The sequence below is a fragment of the Alnus glutinosa genome, chromosome 3, assembly GCF_958979055.1.
Source record: "Alnus glutinosa chromosome 3, dhAlnGlut1.1, whole genome shotgun sequence".
Classification (NCBI taxonomy): Eukaryota; Viridiplantae; Streptophyta; class Magnoliopsida; order Fagales; family Betulaceae; genus Alnus; species Alnus glutinosa.
The window spans coordinates 2,731,030-2,754,265 of NC_084888.1; the positions used below are offsets into that span (position 1 = coordinate 2,731,030).

Sequence of the window (23,236 nt, forward strand, 5' to 3'; positions counted from 1 at the left end):
CTCAAATTACCATTTCATTATCAATGTCCCTCAAACTACTAATTGTGTCAATTTATCCTCTCAAACTATCAAAAAATGTCAATATCTCCCTAATAACAAAAATACCCTTCATAAAATTATTAAAAAAAAAATCTAAAATAACAAAAAAGTTATATAAAAAAAAATAAAAATAATAAAAAAATAAAAATGGGTTTTTCTTTTTTTCTTCGTTTGTTTTTTTATTTTTTATTTTTTTTTTATAATTTTCAGTTTTTCTTTTAAAAAAAATTCTTATTTTTTTTTATTTTTGTTTATTTGTAATTTGTTTTTAAAAATTTTAATTATTTAGTTTATATTTTAAATTTTTAAATTTTAGTTCTTTTTTTTTGAATTTATAAGAACATTTTTGTCTTATTGAAAAAAAAAAGGGTCATTTTTATCTTTTTGTTGGTCTTAGGGAGAACATTGTCATATTATTATAATTTGAGGGGAAACATTGACACAATTGGTAATTTTAGGGGACAATAACAATTGAGTGGTAGTTTAAGGAAAATATGTGTACTTTTTTCAACTTTAAAATTTTGTAATATGGATGTTGATTTATCTGTCACTTTCAATTATCTTTTCTGTTAGAATTTTTCGTTAAATCTTAATTGATGAAGTAAAAATGACCAAAATATTTCTGTTTATAAAATATAATAAACATTAAAAAAAAAAAAACGATTCTTTCGTTTTAGTATATCTTGTCCATTGATAATGGTTTGTGCCTTTCAAGTTAAAGATCTTCTCAGCTAGTGGAGCTGATGTGTTTATTTGTTGATGATCTGCTCTGTGATCGTGTTCTTGGGTGTATGGTGGTCTGCAGATACTGACCAATTTAAGTTAAAAGGTCAGTGATTGAAGTTACCATGACTAGTTTTAAAAATCGGATACGGAATTTATGTCTTAGTAGTTAGTGGCATACATCTTTTTGTTGTTCTGCCTACCCTAAACTGAGATTAATATAATGTTCGGGTTCTACAGTTTTTATAACAATTCCTTTACAAATATAAATGGCAATTTAAATTTTATAAAAATGAGTGCTCCGTATGAACTGTTACATGATAATTCATATTTTATTTTGTTGATGTGATAATCGTCACGACAGTTTATAAATTAACGGCTCACGTTTTAGTGGCCGAGATTGTAACAAGTGACATCCAAATGCAGAAGGCTACCTAACCATTCGACTGCTCAGGTGAAGGCTAAGAGCACCAGATTCTTGCTTAATTAGTGTTATTTATTTACCGGGTATTTATCTTTTCTTATAGAGTTTTCTTAGCATGGCCTACACGATGTCGTTTGGCTTAAAACTACTAGAGTTAAATCTCAACCGTTCGTCTTCGGCTCAAAACATATAACCGCACGCTCGATCTAACTGTTTCTCCTGGCCTTTTCCGCTGATCTAACAAGAAAACCGGTAAAATGCTACTTTCTTTTTCCTCATCCTCGTCAATATATATATATATATATATATCATCGTCTTCCTCTCATTAACCCGCCTTATCCAAGAATCAAACCCCCAGTAGAACGAAAGTGAAACTAACCCTTTCCCCAAAACCCATCCAAGATCAACGTGGTTTAGTTTCATGGCTCACGAAGAAGAAGAAGAGCCTAGAAAGGTCCAATACCCATGGGACTCAAACTCCTACAACAGGACAATTAACGATAAAAAAAAAAAAGGTGGCAGAATAGGAGATCGATATTTGACGGTGGTAGAGGTGGGGAAGGAGTAGAGGGGGAGGCAGTGAACAGAGAGGTGGCTGAAAATTATATGCAAAAAAAAATTTCAACCTAACAGTGCCTAAAACTATAATCTCGTTTTTATTTTGCTTTTCTTTTTCTTTGAAAGAGAAGATTAAACTGAGTTCGAGTTTGAGAACATGGCCGCGGTGCAGTAGAGAAGTAAGCTGTCACCATTTTTGTAAGGAGTAACTTGAGGAAAAGGAGGAGAATGAACGTGCAAATGAACGAGATGGCCAAGAAACTTAGGAGCATGTTTTCTTTTATCTGGGACACCGTCAGTTTATGCAAGAAGCATGTTTTCTTCAATCTTCCGCATCCTTCTCAGTTCTCACCATGCACCAATAGCTGAGCAAATCTATCCATGCTTTCCAAATTTCAGCATCTGGACAACCATTATATGAAAAACAGGGGAAAAAGTGCTTACATAAGTGTGCATACTTACTATCCATGCTTTCCACAAGAACTTGGTAGTTCACAAGATTTGACGAACAGCTACGAGCAACAACAACATAACAAAAAGGGAGAGGTCAAATGGAAAGGAAAACAAACACTTTAAAGAAAAGCAGTGAGTTTATGACATGCAGGAACACTAAGAACAACCATTCACTCAAAATAAATGTATTGGATTGGGTGTGAATAAAAGGTGTGGCCGGTAGCCATGGTCGAGGTGTAGTCTGTTAGCCTTAGTATGCCATTGTTCTTGTTGATGAATTTTTTTGGAGCTGATGACCTGGAATTCCGGATTGACACTGTGCACAAAAGCTCCCAAAGTCGATGAGAATTGAGCAAGGGTTCTTCGAGATTTCTGCAAAATAAAGGGGTCGTCGGGGTGTCCCGACAACGCCTCCTCCGACGATCAAGTTAGAATTGATGAGGTAGAATAGTGAAAAAGAAAACACACTTTCTCTCTAGAAGATGATACCTCTTTTTCGATAATAATCAGACTCTTTTATATGTCTACTCCTCTTAAATATCCTTCATGTCAACATTTATTACCTGAAGATGCCTTTCTTTTCCTTAGTTAATTTGAGCCCACGAACTCAAGTGTTTATGGTCGACTCGTCCCTACTTTTTCTGAACGGCGGCGAATGATCATCGATTAATAACACAAAAGCATTAATTGGAGAGAAGTCTCTCCCTTCATTCAACTCACTCTGCTCGTAGTCGTAGACTCTAGCTCACCTCCTTACTGTTTCGAACTATGGCGGGAAATTCCTTAACAGTTCTCAACCGCTGCAACGCCGTCTAAGCTCAAGTTGTTTCCTGCAGCGATGAACCCGGATCCCAACTTCTCTGCAAAATTGTGTCAATTTTTGTGTTTGCAGGAAGAACCCTCTGTTCTCCCCTGTTCTGTAGTCTGGAAACAGAGGAAAAGAGATAAGTAGGAATCTTACAATGGGGTTGTCGGGAAGCCTTGGATCAGTAATGAAAAAGTTTTTCTCTATACGTTGGAGTGTAGTAGCAAGATCAATACCCATTCTCATTTCCTTTTTTCTGACTTTGTCATCAACACGGTCAGGCCTCCTCTCATTTACATAGGACGATGACGACGAGCTTCTCATTTTCAAATTCTTAGGTTTTACAATGATGAAAAACAAATTTTGCAATTTCCCTGGGAAAAAAATGACACCAAAAAAAAAAAATAACCACCACTCACTAACACAACACTCTCACCCCGTAAGTCCTACACAGTAAAACTTGGTTTTCTTTTGCCCAAACTTCTGTACGACGGAGGTGGAAGACGTTTTAAAGTGGCGGCGCTGTCTCTTTACTTTGCTCACCTCTGCTCCCCTGGTTTGGAATCCGGTTGTTCTTGAGAAGCTGGAGCTGCTTCAATGGCGACTCTAACTTGGTCGTCGGGGAGGTCACCACGTGTAAAAAAGCAAAAGAGAAAATGGAGTTGAGTGGCCCCGTGAAACTCACCGTTTTGAACATTGAGGGCAATTTTGGAACTTCAGCTTTTAAGTGGTCATGTGTTACACATGAGTCACATGACCCTCTATCCATCACTTTTGCCGGACTAAGTAAACGTTAGGAGCCCAGCTGCCAAAGATGTTTGGGGGTGTTCTTCTTCTTGTTTCCAAAAATTTTGTTTTGCAGGAGTTGATTTTCAGAGTCTCTTTGCTTATTGTATGGATCGATATACAAAGGACGAACTGGATCTAATGGCTACCACAGCAAGACGTATTTGGCTTCGTCGGAATGCTTGGATCTTTGAACAACGCTTTGAGCATCCTGATATTGTCTACAGTGAAGCTATGAAGGCATGGATGTCTTTCAAAAGGTGTAATATGATAGATCATAAAGTGTTTTCGAAGGTGGAGAGAAATGATGAGAACAGAAATAGACCGAATAAGTGGTCTCCTCCTCCTGCGGGGGTCTTAAAAGTAAATTGGGATGCGTCTATAAATGTGGCAAAGGATTGGGTTGGTTTGGGTATCATTGCTAGAGATAGTAATGGTCTATGTGTAGGTGCGAAATGTATCACGATACGGGCCCGGACGGATCCAAAAACAGCGGAGTTTATGGCAACACTACATGCGGTAAAATTCAGTAAAGAAGTGGGTTTTTGGGATGTAATTTTTGAAGGGGATGCGGCTCAAGTGGTAAAGGAGATAAAGTCTAATTCGTCAAATTTTTCTAAAGTGGGTCATTTTATTGAGAGTATTTATTTGGAGAAGCAATATTTTCGGTCCATCAGTTTCCATGCTATCCCTCGTTCTTGTAATATGGCAGCCCATACCCTACCAAAAGAGGCCTCTTCTAAGTTTGTAGATTTGTGTTGGCTGGATGACACTCCTATGTGTGTTAGTAGCATTGTTTTTAGGGAACAACCAAGTCCCTAAGATCCTTAGTTTTTTTGGATCACTATTTGATGTATTTTTTCCAGATTTTAATGAGAGCAGTTTCTTCTAAAAAAAAAAAAAAAAAAGTAAACGTTAGGAGGGTCATTTATCAATTTTTAAACATTGGGCGTCAAATTGCCAATATGTGGATATATCATGGGGGTAAAGTGTACTTTCTCCAAAAGCAAGAAAAAAATACAAAGTTTTATAGCCCTAGAAGAACTAAGAGACCCAAAGCTCCATAGTCCTAGAATGACTAAGAGAACAGAAGCTCCACTGAAAAAACAAAAGTTTCATTGGATCTAAGCTAGGGGGAAAGCAAAAACCTCCATAACCCTAAAAAGATTAGGAGGGGCACCATTGGGGGGAGTGAGGTGTGGAGCCTCCATCCTCCTCAAACACCTCTCTTATTTCTTCTTTTCCTCTCTAAGGCCGGCTACATCCGAAATACCTTAATGATTCATTTGGCAATGAAAAAAAATATTTATTATCTTTTACTTTTTTAAAAAATAAATCGTATTTTATTTAATTTTTTAAAAATATTTTCAAATTTTATCTCACAAAATCAAATTTTAAAATTCATACAATGAATTAAAATTAAACTCTAATTTCAAAAAATTAAACATACAAACGGACGACTAAAATCGCAAACGAAACCCAAACGGACGATTAAAATTGCAGATGAAATCTGCACTTCATAAATAATAACTTTTGCTATGCACATTCGTATGTGATAGCAGAAATTAAGACAAATGAAGTTTCTTCATAGTGACGCTCTCAATGCGCCGCCAACACCACTCAACTTCAATGCTCGAGTGTACGCGCACTGAAGTTCTTCAAATATATAACTCTACAATGATAAAATGAACATTTCTAGTCCCAAAAGGTTCAAAAGAAAGAATAAAGCCTCAATAATTGGTTCACTTTATATCACGAAAATAAACAACACAAAATTAAAGAATTTTATAAAAAATTTATCTGGAAAATTTGGGTTTCTAGTAAAAATAAATCTAGAAGATAAGCCACTCCATGACTCCAGTATACTATATAGCAAATCTTTTAAAGATAGACATTTTTTTTTTTTTTTCTAAATTGGGTTAGAGGCCTATTAAATCGTTATGCATCTCAAAATATGTGATTCTCACGTACATTTTTAATAAAATATGTAATTTTCACATATAATTTAGGCACATGAAAGTTCAATAAACTTTGTTTAAAATATATATATATATATATATATATATATATATATATCAACATAATTTAAAGAAAAATTTTGTCCTTCAAAAATTTGGCCTCCAGGATTAAAATACTGAAAAATAAGCAAGCTGAAAATAAGAAAAACAAATATGAGCAAATTTGAACACTTTACTCAACAAACAGTAGGAGAAATTTCATATTTCTTTGACATTAATCTGCTAATTTTACTGATGCTGCTCAAGTCCTCATACAACAGGGCACTTTTGTGCATCGCAAAAGACATATGCAAACCATAATAATGTCATGCAAAATAAACATCCTGACACATGACACATATTCCTTTCCCAGTACAAACATTCCCCATCAATATTTAAGAAGCATGATCAACATAAAAGAGTGGATATATCCATACTAATATAACAGTTGTTGCAACAACATCCTCCTTATGCTTTGTCTGCTACTCATTTAATCTCACTGGCAACCATTGTGATCGTTAGTCCATGATGCTCCACATCCATAGCAAAACTGGAATGTACACCTGCAACCACAATCAACAGGATCTCATTTGCAGTCGGTGTGACTCAATATTATACAGTCAATCGCATCAAGAAACGGATAATGGAAAAGCTTGGAATAGGTCAGGTTCAGGTTGCCAAAGCTTGACAAAACCTCTTCACATTCAATATTAGGGGTTTACTGGAATCAATTCTGTCAGCATAATATCTATCTAAAACCCATTGCAACTGCTATGACTCTAGACCACAAAAGTGGGCTAATTGGACAAGGCGTCGTTCCCCAATCTCTAAAATTCAGGCAAATTCAGGCAGGGAATGAGAGAGTGGAGTGCAGGGCTTAAGGTGCTCGGATACGCATTTCGGATTTCAGGCTGTTTCTATCAAAATCTCAAACCCATTGCAGCTGCTTTCAACCTAGACCAAAGTGGGCTAATTGGACAAAGCATCCTCTCCCCAATCTGGAATTCAGGCAGGGAATGAGAGGGGAATGCAGGGCTTGGAGTGCTCCGATAAGTGGGAATCACATTTCGGGCGGCCGGGAACTTGCCCAGGCACCCTGACCCCACACCCCCTCTTTTATTTCTTGCCCAAATTCCCTGAAATCAGGAGATTCCAATGAAAATCTCAATATATCCCCCCTTTCTTGGTCAGAGTAGAAGCCAAAATTAGTATGTCAGCGTGTCTGTTTTAGATCCTATAACATAACCAACACGATTATAGATATTTCCTGGATAATTATACTATAATTAAGTAAAATATGATCAGATTAAGCAAATGCTTTATGTTGTATGCAAATCATGTTTTGAAGATAATAGTAAAGCAAACTGACCTGCAAGTCATGTGTAAACAACCTTCAGTCCTATCCACAAAGTACTTGCAATTGGGACACCTTTTCCATTTCTTCTCATGAGCAAGCTCCCGCAGCACGAGATCATCTCTTCCTCTCTCACTCTCATTTAGACTCTGGAACTCTTCGCACTCTACCCCTGGATGCCAGGGGACAGAACACTGTGCGCAGAACAATCTATGGCAGAAAGGACACTCCGACGCCCTAATGACTTCTCCTTCTTCCTCATCATTCACCAACATGGCAGAACAGTCCTTGAAAGGACAGTAAAACACCATCTCAGACCCAAACAGCGCTCTGCACAACACCTCGTCCCACCTTTCCGTCACGTCTTTGGGAAGCACTGACCTGCAATCATCGAGTTCTAGGACAACCTTGCATTCCAATCCGGGGCAAGAAACAACGGTTATGCCATCTTGGATCTTTGTGGCCACATGTTTGCTAATGCAATCAGAACAAAAAGAGTGAACGCAGCTCTCGTTTCTGAACATCTGGTCATTATCTTTCCTTTCCACACAAATGTCGCAGAAGCAATGCGATGATTGTCCGGCTTCTTCTGTTGCCTCCTCCGGCTCTGGGTTGGGGGCCGGAAAACTTGCTTGGATTGTTGGTGATGATGATGAGGCTCCATTGTTTGCGATTTGAGAAGTGATCAGGTCGCCCATCAGACCCTCTTGGAGCTGCAACCCTTCCGCATACTTGGCATCCGACACTGGGAAAATCTCACCTTGGTCTTCTTCATCAAAGAGTAAAGAGAAGTAAAAGTCATCCACAAGCATAAGATCAGAGGCTGATTCTTGTGCCATTTTACAAGTTCTGTGTGAACGATCGATCAGCCCCTTATTCTCTCTTAGAAGGAGAAAGTCTGTCTCATCAAATATATATATATAGCACTGGAAGTGTCATGACTTTTCGATTACTGACAACTTAGACGACAAGTTTATAAAAAAAATACAAACTTATCTGAGAAGTTGCTTAAAAAAAAAAAACCTAGCTGAGAAGATGGCATCTCCGATTGGAAGTTTAATTTCGAAGTCCTTCATCAAGGGGTTTAACCTTTTGGATTTAACTTTAGCGTTTCCGGGAAAAAGAGGCACCAAGAAAAAGAATGACTTTTGACTTGAATGCGACGGCCCACGAGGCTTTTTTACACGGCCATGGAATTATAGATTTAGCATTTTCTTTTTAAATTCAGGACACGTGTATAATTTTATATGATTCATTATGTACGGACAAACATAATAAAATATTAAACACCAAAAAATCTTAAATGAGAAACAATTAAAAAAAAGAAATGCTAAAAAGTAAAAATTAAATTTTTATCACTCGATTATTTCAAACATTCAATGCATCAATCTCAATTAACCATTAGATTAGTTCTTAATGTTCTCACGGAATAGCTCAATCGGCTGAGGACCACACCTCATGAAGCGGAGGTCACTAGTTCGAATTCTCTCTTCCTCTCTTGTGTAGACATGTCAAAAAAAAAAAGTTCTTAATAATAAAATTTTATTGGGACATTCATGTCAATATTGTATAATAATTGTGAAATAAAAATGTGATTTATAGTATTTTTTTCATTTCTCATTAAAAAAGAAAAAAGAAAAAAAAAAAAGGACCTATGATTATCCATACATCACTCTTAATTTGATGGAGCTTAGAGTCTACAGTGATCACCCGTTTGATGACAGAGAAATGATTATTGAAACTTCAATAGAGAGAGAGATTTGGCTATTTTTGTTAAAAAAAATTGTTTGTCTTTTGATTTATGCTCTCAATGTAAAAACATTAACAAACAAACCACAATACACAAAACACTCTTAAATTTAAAAGCACAAAAACAATTTTCAAATTTATGTCACACCAAAACACTTTAATTTTCAAACAAAAAACAAAAGCAAAAAAATCAAATTCAAACCTTAGGTTTTCCTGCGATTTCAATTTATTCTATACGTATTCAATTTCGACAAGTAGGTCATTAAGTTTCTATCTAATTTCAAATAGGTTCATCGTTCAACCTATCGTTCAATTAATTAACAATTTATCACATCAGACTAATCAATTAATGCCACATGACTCTCACTTGATACATTATGTGTCAACTCTACGTGCTACATGACATGTTAAACAAGGGTCATGTCACATAATTGATCGGTCTAATATGGCATACTATTAATTAATTTGATCGTTTTTTGTGTGACCTATATGAAATTATAGAAAAATCTAAGGACTTAAATGCCAAAATTAAAAGCTTCTAAATTAATTGAAATCACTTGAAACCCTCAAAGGATTAAATTTAATTTATTTAAAAGAAGAAAAAAAAAAAAAAAAAAAAAAAAAGAAGAAGAAAAGTCCCCTCAAAACACGTTAACAAAATATATCTCTAAAATACGTTAAATGGATCTATATATCCAAACTTATCTAATAAGCTTAATAAGCCCTAACCCAATGTCCAGCAGGAGAATTCCTAACTTTATTAAAACCCAAACCTCTTTTGCTTTATACTTTCTTTTTTGTTTTCCTTTTCTTCCAAGGCCAATAGAGAAAGTGAGAAACCCTAGAGGGAATAAGGAAAGCACTTTTCTGGTAGACTCGTAGTCTTCCCAGGCGACCGAAAGAAAAGGAAAAATGAATGGAACCAGCAACCCAATTTTCCATGAAGAAGGAGAGATGCCCTTTTATTATTTACAGAAGAAAAGTTCAATTTTATAGTTAAGTGAGTTGATTCAATTAACAAAGATGGATCAAATGGTTGATTAATAATAAGATAATGATTAGATAAATGTGTAATTTCTAGCATTATAGTCTTTAATTCAACTCAAGTCTTCGTTAAAAAAAAAAAAAAATTGAATGTTTGATTCTTTGCCACATTAGTATGATGTAAAAATGGTGCGATAAAAGTGTAGTTTTTAATATTAATCTAAATTAAATAAACGAATTTTTCTTTAGAATAATGTTATAAATCACATTTTTATCCTATAAGTACTATCTTATAATGCTGACGTAACAATCTCAATCAACCATTGAATTTTAAAATGATTAGCAATATCACATTAACAAAATGAGATAAAAATGAAATGAAAGTATTGTGTGTATCATTGCTCAAGCTCCAAATTCAGAACAAGAACAACCAAATTTTATATTTGGAGCACGTGAGCTTATGGCTTATGCTTAAATTTTTTTTTTTCCTGATCGAGATTATACTTATAATTCTTCGATTTATTTATCTTCCTCCTATAAAATAGCGCAAGACCAGGATCCCAAGATCAACTATATATATATATATAAAGGTAGCCTAACATATTTATTTCATCAAATTCTACAGCTAAACTAAGTGAACATTTACTCGATCGAATTTGAATCTGATAGGACTATGAATTTTTAATCCTATTATTTAAATAATTAATTGTTTTAATTTCGTTCATACAATTCTTGAAGGCTTTTTAAATCCCTTAAATTAATTAATTTATCTGAACAAAGTAAAATTGTTTAACATTTTAATGAAGGTTAACTAATGACTAGCTCCAACAAATTGTCTAAACTATCGTATTCTTTATATAAATTTTAGCTAAGGGATGAATGTAAAGTCAGTTTATATAATTAGCCTAAATTATAAATTGTGTGCTATGTATTATATTAAAATGAATTCAAAGGTTCTTGGGGTATGCCAAAAAAAAAAAAAACGATTTAATTATTGGAGTCAAATTCTATTAAAAAATTTGACGATTTCGTTAGGTGCCATGTCAACATTAATAAAATTGACAATCCGAGTCACTCTTAATAAAAATATATAAATATAGAAAACTAGAATGTTTTCTTCTTTTCATACTTCCCCCGCGTACCTTTGCATCCAAAGCTAGTGACGATTCTGCTGAAATTCCAGGCCTTTAATTGCTCCTGATCTCAAATAGTCTCTTTGCTAACATAATCAAGGAATACAGTCCTAAAGTTTCAAAATTAAACGGGGTTGTAATCAATACGTTTGAAGGTCTATGGGTGGCTTTCTCTTTTTTTATTTTTTATTTTTAAAAAAATTAGTTTTATATATTTATATTTTTTAATTAAGAGTGATATGTCATTATTTTATTAGCGTTGATGTGACACTTAACGGAATTTGTCAAATTTTTTAACAGAATTTGACTCCATGGACTAAATTATTTCTTTGTCATACTACATGGACCTACGAATTCACTTTAATATGACATGTAGTGATTTGTAATTAGGGCATTAACCATATGGACTTTTTTTTTTTTTTTTTTTAATTAAGTAGTGAGGCTTGTTATTTGCTTTGTACTATCTCGTGAAAATTATCCTTAAATAGTGACCGGCCACTATGATGCAGGGGGATTCAAATCAGATGATGCTGAGTTGTCAAATTGCACATTGATGGCGCTGAATCACTTGGAACAGGCAGATCAGCGCAAGATTGGAAAGAAATCGTGATCTAGCATAATTGGAGCAATTTTCGAATGTACTGCAGTATTTTGGCTATAACTTTGGCTACGAGTATCCGATTAGCGCATATGACCCCAATTCGGAAAGCTCTCTTCGGCGCGCATATTGTAGCCACCTAGCGACGCTCGGTGCGCCTCGTTTCGAGCCCAAAATCCATTATTTTCCTTTCCAAAACCTTAATTTTAGATATTTTTTTTTCTTTTATGGTAACTTTTCGTTTACCGATTAGGAGGTGATTCTAATCCCGATTTGGGCCAGATTTTTGGCAGTCTGTTTATTTTATCTATATTTCGTTTTGTTAGGGTTTTCGGGATTTTGCTATTTTTTGTAAAATTCTGAATTTTCAGCTATATTAACCCGGCTTGTGGGCGTTTTTCAGCAGTTATTGATTGTTAATAATTTTATCGAATTCAGAGTTTGTCCCTGAGTTTGAGATAATTTTTCTGTCTTCTTCCTTGCAAATTTCCTGTTGGTCAGCCTACAGAATAATCGTTATTCTGTCCGGCGTCACACTACAACATGTGCGTTGCTTGCTACAAGTAGCTAGCGTTTGTACCCTTCATGGTACTGTGAATGCAAGGTGCCCATGGCATGCCCGAGGGGCCTTGTTGCTGCTTGCCATGGCCTTGTTCATTTGATCGAGAATTGCGCATCATCCCAGTATAAAAACTCGAGTCACTCGATGGACATCTTGAGGGATCGAATCTCGATCAATCGGTCGAACAAGTGATTAAAATATAAATTTAGTATTAAACTTTAGTGCTTGATCTACCGAGCTTGTGATTATGCCGACTGAGCCCAATCGCCATGTGTATTATAATTTTTCATTAACTTTGACCTAAAACCCTAATTTTCTCCTTTCTATTTAAGCATCTCATATCACAACTTACAATAGGAAAAAGAGGCCGTTTTTCATTTGTTTTGGAGAGTTTATTTAGAGTTCTTAAGCCTAAAAAAGTTTCTTATCATCTCAGTGATAATTCTCTCCATTCAAACAAAATAAATGCTTTCAGTCATTAGAGTTATAATTTGAAGCAAATGAGTTCATTTGTGAATGTGGAACAATGATAGGTAGGGACAAATCAGCTAACCCTTTTCATTTAAATGAGATTTATTTAATCAAAAGCAACTTTTGATGTCACATCAGAAGTTGCTTTTGATTAAAAAATTATTTTTTTATTAAAAAAGTCGGCTGGGGGACGGTAAAACGTCTCCCAAGTATCATTTCCCGTGAATGTGATCCACTATTTGTTATAGTTTAGGGTTCAAATCCATCATTTTTAAAAAGTAATGTTATATACTATCATTTATCTCACTCCTATTCTATTGATCAGCTGATATGAAAATGTTCATCACCTCTTATTAAATAAAAAAAAAAAAAAAAAATAATGTGCATTGTCATATATATATCAATCACACGTTTTCAAACCACTCCAGTATGGTATATCTATATATAGGAAACTTTTTAATAATTCAAAGATTTGACGTCCAGGACTGAAATAATAATAATAATAAACATAAGCAAATTAATTTAAACACTTAACCCATACAAACATTAGGAGATCGATATGACATGAATCTGCTAATTTCATTGATGCTGCTCAAGTCCTCATATGATCACCATGTGCACTTTTGTGCATCACAAAAGGCCTATACAAACCATATAATAATGTCATGTAAAATAAACATCTTGACGCATATTCCTATCAATACTAATATAACAATTAATTAATGTTCACGAATCACAATAACATCCTCATTATGCTTTGTCTAGTAAGTTAATCTCTCACGCAATCACCATCATGATCTTCAGTCCATGTTGCTCCACATCCATAGCAAAACTCGACTGTACACCTGCGCGCAACCACAAAACAACAGGATCTTATTTAATTGCATTAATCAATGAGACATGATCATCAGCTTTATTTTGTTAATCACCTCCTAATTAATTAAGCAAATGATTAATTGGTGTAAATTAAACTAAACTGACCTGCAAATCATATGTAAACAACCATCAATCCTTTCCACATAGTATTTGCAATTGGGACACCTCCTCCATTTCTTCTCCAGAGCAAGCTCCCTCAGCATGAGATCCTCTCTTTCTCTCTCACTCTCATTCAGTTTCTGGAACTCTTCGCACTCTATCCCTGAATGCCAGGGGACATAACACTGCGCGCAGAAGAGTCTATGGCAGAATGGACACTCCGACTCCCTAATGACTTCTCCTTCTTCCTTGTCGTTCACCAACATGGCTGAGCAGCCCTTGAAAGGACAGTAAAACACCATCTCAGACCCAAACAGCGCTCTGCATAGCATCTCCTCCCACCTTTCCATCACGTCTTTGGGAAGCATTGACCTGCAATCTTCGATTTCTAGGACACCCTTGCATTCCATTAATCCGGGGCAAGAAACAACGGTTATGCCATCTTGGATCTTTGTGGCAACGTGTTTGCTAATGCAGTCAGAACAAAAAGAGTGAACGCATCTCTCGTTTCTGAACATCTGGTTACTGTCCTTCCTCTCCACACAAATGTCGCAGAAGCTGTTCGATGATTCTCCGGCTTCTTTTGTTGCCGCCTCCGGCTCTGGGTGGTTGGGGGCCGGAGGAGTTGCTTGGATTGTTGGCGATGATGATGAGGCCCCTTTGTTTGCCATTTGAGAAGTGATGAGGTCGCTCATCAGAACCTCTTGGAGCTGCAACCCTTCCGCATACTTGGCATCCGACACTGGGAAAATCTCATCTTGATCTTCTTCATCAAAGAATAATGTGAAGTAAAAATCATCCACAAACGTAAGATCAGGGGCTGATTCTTGTGCCATTTTACAAGTTGTGTGTGAGCGATCAGCCCCTTATTCGGAGAAAGTACGTACTCTGTGTCTCGTCTAATATGTATAGTGGAAGTGGCGTTACTTTACTAATCAGAAGTTGCAAAGAAAAAATTTACTTATCCGAGAAGATGTCATCTCCGATTGGAAGTTTGGAAGTCCTTCATCAAGGGGTAACCTCCAAGAAAAAGAATGACTTGACTGCGATGAGGCTTTTTTCCACGACCATGGATTAATGTCCTAAAGTAGGGTCATGAAGTGTAAATTAGCGCTTTTTTTTATCTTCCTATAAATATTCGGGGATTTAAAGATATTATAAAAGAATTGTACGTAGGTATGTCATTTTCTTATTATAAATTCACGACACGTGTATAATTTCATATGATACATTAAAAGTTTGTTTAGATTTGTAATTTCGAAACTTACAATTTAAAAATATTGTTTTAAAACGTGCAATTTAAAAATGTAAATTTAAAAAATGTAATTAAACATTTAGGAAAATTATAGTTTAACTTTTTAAAATCATATATTTTTAAAAGCGCACCTATTGCTTCCAATTTGAAAACACAAATATTTTCTATCACTTTCAAATCGCAAATTTTGAAAAACGCACTCTCAAACAATGCTAACAATACTATTATCATGAAGACACGAGTAATTCTACACGTATATTAAGTGTCTATAAAAAAATAATGTGACTTTTAAAATTATCATTGAGCGTATTATTGATCAAATGAAAATTTTAAAAATCACTTCATTTTTTTTATAGACACAAACACTTAATATGCATGTAGAATTACTCTTAAGAGAATATAGAATCTCCACAAGAATAAAATCTTGTTTTTATACTCTTTAGATCGAAATTCCTAAAAGGAAATTTTGGTGCATGCATTAACCTAGCCTCACATTATTGGATGCATAAATCATTAAATTCGAAGTTGAATAGATAATAGAGTTAACGATAGACATTAATTGGGAGATTAATTTTCTTGAAAATCACATTTGCATGGCCCGCCATATAAAAGATTAAAAGACTAAAAGACAATTTATTTTTCTTCTTTTGTGCATGTCTTTAATGCCATCAAGTCACTTCATTTGATTCTACATTAATTTTTTTTAAAAAAAAAAAAAATAATAATAATAACAATAAATCATGAAATGTATTTCAATAATAAATATAGCCAGTTCTTATAGGAAGATGAAGCATAAAAACCAACCCCATTTTCAATTGCATTTGAGTGGTGGGTTTAAATTGAATCTTCCGCATCCTTAGGTTAGTTTTAATTGAGTATCCATTTCGTGTGATTTTTTTTTTTATATATATATGATAAGTACATATTTTTTTTAATTACAATAAAAATTTTTATTAAAAAAGTACATACTTCTCACATATTATTTAAAATATTTGGCTTGTAATTTTTATAACATCGTATATCTTGTAGTTTAATTTAAACCAACGGTCAAGATTGTATGCCTTTACAAAATCTTAAAAAAACACATTAACAAATATGCCTCTAAAATATCATAACTTTTCTTGTAGTTGAAGTCTGATTGAGTTCACTGACAACTCTTCAAAATTTAAATGGATTTATCCTAACTTGTCTAATAAGTTTAAAAAGCCCTAACCCAAAGCCCAGCAGGAGAATTCCTAACCTTATCAAACTCAAACCTCTTTTGCTTTATACCTACTTTTTATGTTTTCCTTTTGTTCCTAGGCCAATAGAGAAATCCTAGAGGCTAGAGGGAATAAGTAAAACACTTTTTTCGATCGTAGTCGATCTTCCTAGGCGACCGAAAGAAGAGGAAAAAGGAATGACACCAACCCAAGCCCTCTTTTGAAAGATAGAGAGATGCCCTTTGATTATTTATAGAAGAAAATAAAGTTCAATAAATAGGAGATATGACACAAATCTGCTAATTCCACTGATTCTGCTTAAGTCCTCGCCTAAGACAGGGCACTTCTGTGCATCGCAAAACACATACAAACCATAATAATTAATGTCATAATAATGGTTCCGAATGATGCTTCCGATATGTTCGTTTTAATCTGTGTTCTTTTTGCTCCTGTGACTGCTTTATACGGCTATTTGAGAAGACCAGGTCACTTGTTTGACCAATTTCTTTCTTTTTGTAATTATTTTCGTTTGTGTTGGGTCTGTTGTTAAAGATGTCATGACAAAACTAATTTTAGGGATCCCTAATAAAGTAGAAAATAGCATAATAAAAAATAATACAATCGCACAAGACATCAAGATTTAAGTGGTTTGGCTTAATAAGTCTACATCCACCAACAAAGACGACCTAAAAAATATTCAATAACAAAAGGTGGAGTACAAAGAGTAGTACAGAGAAAAACACTCAAACCCAAAAGCCTCAATATGACCAAATCTCACTCTCACTTTAAAGAGAATTATACAAAAGATCAGATACTATTCTAAATTCTCTAAACCACAGCGTGTGTGGCCAACACAAATAGTAAGAATCTACAAAGTGAGATCCACCAAGAAGTTGTTGCCTCTCTACCTTCTCTAAATGGCAGAACGTGTCTTATATATATAAACAAGATTGGCCAAGTACTTCACGATGAAGTAAGAGAAAACGTTAGCTTGAAGTAAAGAAGTTACGAAAACTTCTTCATGAAGTAAGGCAGTGGCAAAACGTGACTAACAAAAACGACCGATAAATAAAAGGGGGAGGCCCACTATGACTTTAATTCAAGTCATCCAAGACAGGAGAGTCCACCACATTTTCATTTTTAAGATCATCTACTCCTTTTAGAATCAAAGCGAGAATGATCCTTCCCGCTAACAATTCCTTAACGCATATATATTCCTTAATTTACCCGTGCAAACATTTCCTATCAATATTAATACGAGCAACATAAAAGAGTTGATATATCCATACTAATATAACAATAATATCCTCATTATGGACCCCTCCTCCCTTCCCCGCATTGAAAAAAAAAAAGCATCCTCAGTAGTCAGTATGCTTTGTCTAGTCATTTCAATCTCTCGCGCAATTACCACCATGATCTTTAGTCCACGATGCTCCACATCCATAGCAAAACTGGAAGGTACACCTGCAACCACAATCAACAGGATCTTATGACACATTAATTAGACTGTCAATCACATCAGGTTTAAAAGAAGAAATTAGTATATCATGCAGCATGTCTGTTTTAGATCCTATGACAGAACCAACATGATTATATATAGATTTTTCCTGGATAATTATACCACTACTTATATAAGTATTTGTGGCCAGTCTAAGCAAATACTACGTGTTATGTGCCAATCATATTTTAAAGATCATAGTAAATTAAGCCAACTGACCTGCTAATTAATGTGAGTGTAGAGATCATTTTGAAGATAATTATACTACTTGTTTTGTAGGCAAATGATTGAGTGTAGAGACCATTTGTACTTTAAATGTGGTTTCAGCAAGAGGATCTGGAGTGAAGTGATGCAAAAATGCTCTGTGATTTATTTTCTACTATTTGGGATGAGGTCTTAAGTAAAGGGTTGAGGGATTGGAGGGGTAAAAGCCTTAAAGCTGTTGTTTGCAAGCTGCTTGCATGGGTTTCTACTGTCTATAAAATTTGGAGGTACAGAAACAATGTGAAATTTAGGAACCAGTTGTGTACTAAGGAAAAGATTTTGCAAGATATCTAATGGGAAGTTACTACTCGGATTGTGGGCAAAGGTAAAGGGAAGTTTAAGGATACAGAAGATAATGTGATTCTTTTGTAATACCTGGGGAATTCCCTCATGTATACTGGTTTAGTGGCTGAGCTGTTCTTCAAAATTTCTTGGCAAAATCTTGGGATTGTAAGTTTGCTAGTGTATGTTGAATTGGTGCTTGCTGGTCTACTTTTCTGGCTGGGTTGGCGCTGGTTGTGGATTATGCCCTTGACTGTTTTGCTTGAGCCAGGCTGGTTTTGTTTCTGGAGGGTTTCTTGTGCTGCTGAGCTGCTGTGGTTCTGCAGGTTTGAGCTTCCGGGGGGGTAGATTTCTGGGTTATAAGATTTCCGAAAAAGCTTGTGTGTTTTGCTTGTGGGCTGTATAGATGGTTTTTTCTTTGTGAATCTGCATAATTTGTATAGATCTTTGTTGTTAGGAGCTATGATTTCGGCTATTTCTTAGAAGATTGACACTAGTCTGTCCTCCTTTGTTTTGTTGTTGTTGTTGTAAGTTGCTTAGCAACTTGTGCATGGTCCAGTGGGTTTTTTCTCGCCGGAGGGTTTTGCATCCTTTGTCTGTGTTGTTGTTAAAAATTTCATTCATCTCAATAAGAAAAGAAAAAGAGTAATGATGTTTATAGGCTGCTTTGAATTGTTTTAAGAAGCTTAATAGTGAAATTAGTGCATATAAAGCTGTGCTAAATACTATAAGAGTTAGCATTGTTTGGGATTGTTACGAGAAATATAACTTTTATATCAAGAAATAGCTTTTGCGAAAAAGCTTAATTTTAAGCTTTTCTAAAAAATGCGATTTGTCATTTTTAAGATAAAAGAGTAAAAAAAAAAGTAATTTTGCGTTTCATCAAACAAACTTATTTTTGCTTTCTACAACTTTTTACACATTAAAAATATGTTTTAAGATCCTCGCAATCTCAAATAGACTCTTAAAATTGGTTTGTTTCGAAAAAAAAATTTAAAAATACTTTTGATTCTTTTGCTCTAAAAAAAAGTTCAAAACTACGGCCCTGTTTGAAAAACTCTCACCTCCTTCTCCCTTCCCCCCTCCCCCTCCCCCTCCCCCACCTCCACCCTCACCCTACCCTCGACATAGCCACAGCTTTTGACAGAAAAATGCTGACACCTATCAGCAAATTTTAGTCCATAAGTAACTTCTTGAGCAAAATGCTCATGCAGATTGGATGTATTGACCGTTTCAATGGAGGCTTTTTTGACCATTTCAATGGGCTTTTTTGTCATGCCAAGGATAATATGGAAAAAATCGAAGAAAAAAAAAATTTCCATATTACCCCTGGCATGACAAAGAAGCCTCCCTTTCAAATTGAGTTGACCGTTTCAAGGGGAGGCTTTTTTGTCATGCCAGGAGTAATATGAGAAAAATCAAACATGTTCTACCTTGTTTCACACACTGGGCATTGGTTTTTCTCAATGTCGAAATGACAAGATCGAGTCTAGGGCAACTTAGCACGTCTGGAAAAAATGCCAAAATAGGGATAAGGGGAAGGGGGTGAGGATTTTCCAAACAATGCCTACATTTTTAAAAATAGCTTCAAAATAAGGGTTTTTTTTAAAAGCACTTTTTGACTTTTTTTTAATATACAAAAGCTCTATTTAACCCGCACCACACAATCCAAAATAAAATGGCTGGTTTCGACAATCCTATAACAGTTGTTAATAGTATTAAATAGCATTTAAAAAAAAAAAAAAAAAAAAGCAAACTGACCTGCAAGTCATATGTAAACAACCTTCAGTCCTTTCCACATAGTATTTGCAATCGGGACACCTCCTCCATTTCTTCTCCCGAGCAAGCTCCCTCAGCATGAGATCCTCTCTTTCTCTCTCACTCTCATTGAGTCTCTGAAACTCTTCGCACTCTATCCCCGGATGCCAGGGGACACAACACTGCGCGCAGAAGAGTCTATGGCAGAATGGACACTCCGACTGCCTAATGACTTCCCCTTCTTCCTTATCATTCACCAACATGGCAGAACAGTCCTTGAAAGGACAGTAAAACATCATCTCAGACGCAAACAGCGCTCTGCATAACACCTGGTCCCACCTTTCCGTCACGTCTTTGGGAAGAAATAGCCTGCAGTCATCGAGTTCTAGGACACCCTTGCATTCCAATCCGGGGCAAGAAACAACGGTTATGCCATCTTGGATCTTTATGGAAATATGCTTAGTAATGCAGTCAGAACAAAAAGAGTGAACGCATCTCTCGTTTCTGAACATCTGGTCACTATCTTTCCTCTCCACGCAAATATCGCAGAAGCTATGCGATGACTCTCCGGCTTCTTTTGTTGCCAATTGAGAAGTAGTGATCATCGCTGGGTAAATATTATCTGCTACATCATCAAAGAATAATGAGGAGGGAAAATCATCTACAAACAGAAGATCAGAGGCTGATTCCTTCGCTGGGAAAATATTATCTGCTACATCATCAAAGAATAATGAGGAGTAAAAATCATCTACAAACAGAAGATCAGAGGCTGATTCCTGTGTCATATTTCAACTTCTGTACGTGTTAACGATCATGCCCTAATTCTCTCTACGAAGGAGAGAGCTATAGTCCGTGTCTCGTCCAGGCCAGGCCGGGCCGGTTGATAGGTTTTGAGCCCTAATATAAGGGACAAATTTAAGAATATATATCAATTTTTTTTAATATTTAAAAATGATTTTTCTTTCTTTTGGGAATGCAAAATTACTAATTTAATTTTTTTTTTCTATTCAAATTTTTTTAACATCTCTTTTTTAATTGATAACAAGGCTAATCCTGAAATTGTGTAGGATTTTATCGATTCTAATTTTGAAAAATTTCTTTTTGCAGAAACGATGATAAAAGATTCAAGGCAAAAGAAAATTATGAAACTGGAGAAGAATTCAATTTTTTTTTTTATAGATAAGAATTCAATTTTTAAATGGTACTTTAAAAGGAACAATAGAAAGTTACAAAGAGCTAAACTTCTAATTGAATGATCTTTTGGATTAAACTTGACTGTTGTGGGAAAATGAATGTAGAGTCCCTAATTGACAACAAGTCCGTATCTCTTTAATAAAAAGTTGAGCACATAGCTCTAAAGGCAAACACATTGATTTAAATTAACACTATATTTAAAATATAGTGAAGTGGGTTGAAACTATAGTTGAATTTATTCCCTCAATAGAGATGGGCCAATCCTATGACCAAGAGGTTACCTCTGGATAAATTTAGAGGGCATGTGGCAGCAATAGAATTAAGAAACACTTGGGTGATAGCTACATGGGTTAGATCATAGTCAAAAGGATCCAGAGACGTGCGTCTGGATGAACGATTCTATGCACTTCTGCCTAATTTTAAGGGACATATTTGGTCAATTAAGATAGATGACACTAACGAGATACTTGTATTATAACTCACATAAACATAAAGTCTACTTAAAGGCATTATATTGAAACCATGTAATATCCATGCCTTGCTAGTGTAAAAGACATTGATAAGACCTTAGGAATAATGACTTTAGAGGAAATACTTGATCAAAAGTTCAACGCAGGTTGACACATGGACTTGTGTACGGCTGAAGTCATCAATTGTGAAAAGAGTGTGAACTATGTTCTCAACAACAAAGAATTGATGACATTCGCTTGAAATATAATGAAATAAAGTCACCCCCAATATGCTGTCGGTGGGAGAGCACATGGTAAAGGGTACGATCAAATAAAGTAATGACAAAAGCATGCGCACGTGGAGCCATGTCATGATCTAACGCCAATATGTAGGTTTTACATATGAGAGTTGGCATGGGAAAAATTATTGGTACCAAGGTAATCTTGCTCAACTAAGTTTATCACCGATTAATGTTATCGTGTGATCAAGTGGGAAATGATGTAGAGATAATCACACCATAACAAGTGTAGTCATCCCTACTTCAAATCATCTCCACGAAGGTTATAACTCCCACAAAGATTATGAAAAGGGAAGTAGAGAACCAATGCAACTTTTGATGCATTCTATAAATATAATGGGGGTCATAATGTTATCAATTTTTTTCTAACATATTCGTTTCTCTGCATGTCCTCCTGGATTTCCACCCTATATAACGTGAAAAATTCTTCCATCTGATCTTTTGCATTCATTCTTTCTCAAAAACTAATAGCCGGCCGTAGATGCTCTAAATCTAGCTCGCTTCAAGCCCGATATGAATTATATATTTATATAGACCCCTAGGTCGTGGGTTCAATGTTAATTAGACTAATTAGAACGGATATATATGATCCTCGTCGAATAGTAAGTAATTGGACTAATTAGAGTGCTTAGAGCACTTCTCAAAAAAATAAAAAATAAAAAATAAAAAAGAACACTTCTCTATGGTACTACAATTCGACTGTCAAGCTAAGAGGTGCCCAACATGTGTGTTGCCCGCTACAAGCAGGGTTGGCTCAATAGTACGTATAGGCAACTTAGGCCACCCTTGCGCCCTCAATTTTGTAAAGGCCCCACTAAAAAAATGCCTTTAAAAAAAACATCAAAAAAAATATATATTTAAAAAAAAAAAAAGGCAAGAAAATGTGAAAGGCTTTAAAAAAAAAAATAAGTAATGGTAAAAATCATATTTTTATCCAACAACTATTATATCATAATGTTGATGTGGCAGTTCCAAGTTTCAACCAACCTTTGATTAGTCCTTGTTAAAAAATATTTCAGGATTGGTTGAAACTGCCACATAATCATTTTATAGGATAGTTATGAGATAAAAATATAGTATATAGCATTACTCTTAAAAAAAAAAAAAAAAAAACCAAAAATCAAAAGAGGTCATTTGACATGCTACGAGGGCCTAAAAGAAAATTAAAGGGGACAAAGGATGTTTAAAACCCTAAAAGATTTCAAACAAAAGCATGTAGTCCTTTCTTTTTGTGATCTCTTTTTTTTTTTCGTCATCCCTAATCAAATCTTGAATACAAATATTTTATTAGCAATTTTGCTTCTAAATAAAACGAGAAGATCTTTTTTTCAATAATATTTTATATTTAATATAAAAATTTAGTATCTTGTTATATTATAATTAAAAATGCCTCAATTCACATGTGAATGCAAGGTGCCCATGCA

The 23,236-nt window shown here is 35.0% G+C and overlaps 4 protein-coding genes across 4 annotated transcripts; 1 reads left to right on the forward strand and 3 right to left on the reverse strand.

The window, feature by feature from the left end:
* Positions 1-3,658: 3,658 nt before the first annotated feature.
* LOC133862616 (uncharacterized) lies at positions 3,659-4,610 on the forward strand. Its single transcript, XM_062298457.1, has 2 exons — positions 3,659-3,788; positions 3,865-4,610. The coding sequence occupies exons 1-2, from the start codon at positions 3,659-3,661 to the stop codon at positions 4,608-4,610; spliced, it is 876 nt and encodes a 291-aa protein (XP_062154441.1).
* A 1,367-nt stretch (positions 4,611-5,977) lies between these two features.
* On the reverse strand, positions 5,978-8,207 carry LOC133863920 (E3 ubiquitin-protein ligase RSL1-like). The gene is made up of 2 exons (XM_062300070.1): positions 7,155-8,207; positions 5,978-6,348 (listed from the first exon to the last, which is right to left on the reverse strand). Exons 1-2 carry the CDS (start codon positions 7,976-7,978, stop codon positions 6,282-6,284), a joined length of 891 nt encoding a protein of 296 aa, XP_062156054.1. The 5' UTR covers positions 7,979-8,207; the 3' UTR covers positions 5,978-6,281.
* Positions 8,208-13,187: 4,980 nt separating this feature from the next.
* LOC133864540 (E3 ubiquitin-protein ligase RSL1-like) lies at positions 13,188-14,662 on the reverse strand. The gene is made up of 2 exons (XM_062300912.1): positions 13,618-14,662; positions 13,188-13,481 (listed from the first exon to the last, which is right to left on the reverse strand). The coding sequence occupies exons 1-2, from the start codon at positions 14,445-14,447 to the stop codon at positions 13,406-13,408; spliced, it is 906 nt and encodes a 301-aa protein (XP_062156896.1). The 5' UTR covers positions 14,448-14,662; the 3' UTR covers positions 13,188-13,405.
* A 2,794-nt stretch (positions 14,663-17,456) lies between these two features.
* LOC133862618 (E3 ubiquitin-protein ligase RSL1-like) lies at positions 17,457-20,655 on the reverse strand. Its single transcript, XM_062298461.1, has 2 exons — positions 19,874-20,655; positions 17,457-17,532 (listed from the first exon to the last, which is right to left on the reverse strand). The coding sequence occupies exons 1-2, from the start codon at positions 20,653-20,655 to the stop codon at positions 17,457-17,459; spliced, it is 858 nt and encodes a 285-aa protein (XP_062154445.1).
* Positions 20,656-23,236: the final 2,581 nt, after the last annotated feature.